The following is a 982-nucleotide window of genomic DNA, read 5'->3' on the forward strand; positions in this document are numbered from 1 at the left end:
AGTGGAGACAGGAAGCAGAGAGGAGGAGGAGGAGGAGATAAGGCGGCCTGAGGAAGAGGAGCAGATCTTCCAGTTTAACCACAGCTGATCCAGTCTGAAACCTCCAGTTTGGCTTAAAGACAAATCCAGCCTAATCTGAGGTAATCCCAGAAGTACTTCCTCATTCTGCGGGGGGCGGAGCAGACAGAGAGCCGCAGGTAGACTCACCTTTCAGCGGCTGCGGGTGGGACTGCTTCCTCCGCGGCATGCTGGAGCCTCTCAGCCCGGATCCTGCGCTCCTCCGGCGGGCTGGGCAGCGCTCGGTCAGCCGGGAGGCTCCGACCCGTCCGTCAGCCAGGCAGGCGGGCAGGCAGCTAACTGCATGTCATCATCCTCCTCATCTTCATCAGCTCCTTCCTCTTCCTCTTCCTCCAACGGACAGCAGCAGCGGCCAGCTCCGACTACCTCCTGGGAACACACCACCGGAAAACAGCTTAAATACAACTTTAAAATGTATTATAATTATTACTAAATAAAGGTTATTAATGATTAACTGGAGTTTCACAAATAACAACGCGATACACAAATTTTTAACTTTTATTTTCCTGGACCTAAGCTGCCACTGTCGTTGTTTTTCAGCAAGTAGACGGAGCCATTCGGGTTTAACCTCAGTTATTTCACCTCTAGGAAAATAAAGACTTCATTTAAAGTTCGGAGTAAAGTGAAAACTTAAAGCCAGGTCTGTCAGGCTGATGGCAAACATACCTGTGATCAAATCCAAGAGCAGACAGAGAGACAAACATGACGCTAAAACTTTAAATCCACAGTTTGCTGCTGTCAGACTGCTGACACCGGCTTCTGCGAGCCACGTGACCTCAGTCTACAACAAGGGATTGTGGGAGATGTGGTCCCAAACGGGTCTATGAAACATGAGCTGAAAGAGTTCTGAGACGAAAAAAGAACCAAGACTACGGTAGAGGATTAGGGCCACTGAAAAAATAAA

General features: G+C 49.3%; 1 protein-coding gene across 2 annotated transcripts in view; it reads right to left on the minus strand.

Moving 5' to 3' along the window:
- The window catches only part of LOC107096822 (zinc finger protein 513-like), a 6,900-nt gene extending 6,054 nt beyond the window's left edge, over positions 1–846 (minus strand). For both annotated transcript variants that reach the window (XM_015393691.1, XM_015393690.1), the window contains exons 1-2: positions 745–846; positions 208–447 (exon numbers count right to left, since the gene is read on the minus strand). In XM_015393691.1, the coding sequence (XP_015249177.1) occupies positions 208–247 (40 nt within the window). In that variant the 5' untranslated portion in view covers positions 248–447; positions 745–846. The remainder of the gene's footprint in view (positions 1–207; positions 448–744) is intronic.
- Positions 847–982: the final 136 nt, after the last annotated feature.

Source organism: Cyprinodon variegatus, unplaced genomic scaffold, assembly GCF_000732505.1.
Source record: "Cyprinodon variegatus isolate N-32 unplaced genomic scaffold, C_variegatus-1.0 Scaffold653, whole genome shotgun sequence".
NCBI lineage: Eukaryota > Metazoa > Chordata > Actinopteri > Cyprinodontiformes > Cyprinodontidae > Cyprinodon > Cyprinodon variegatus.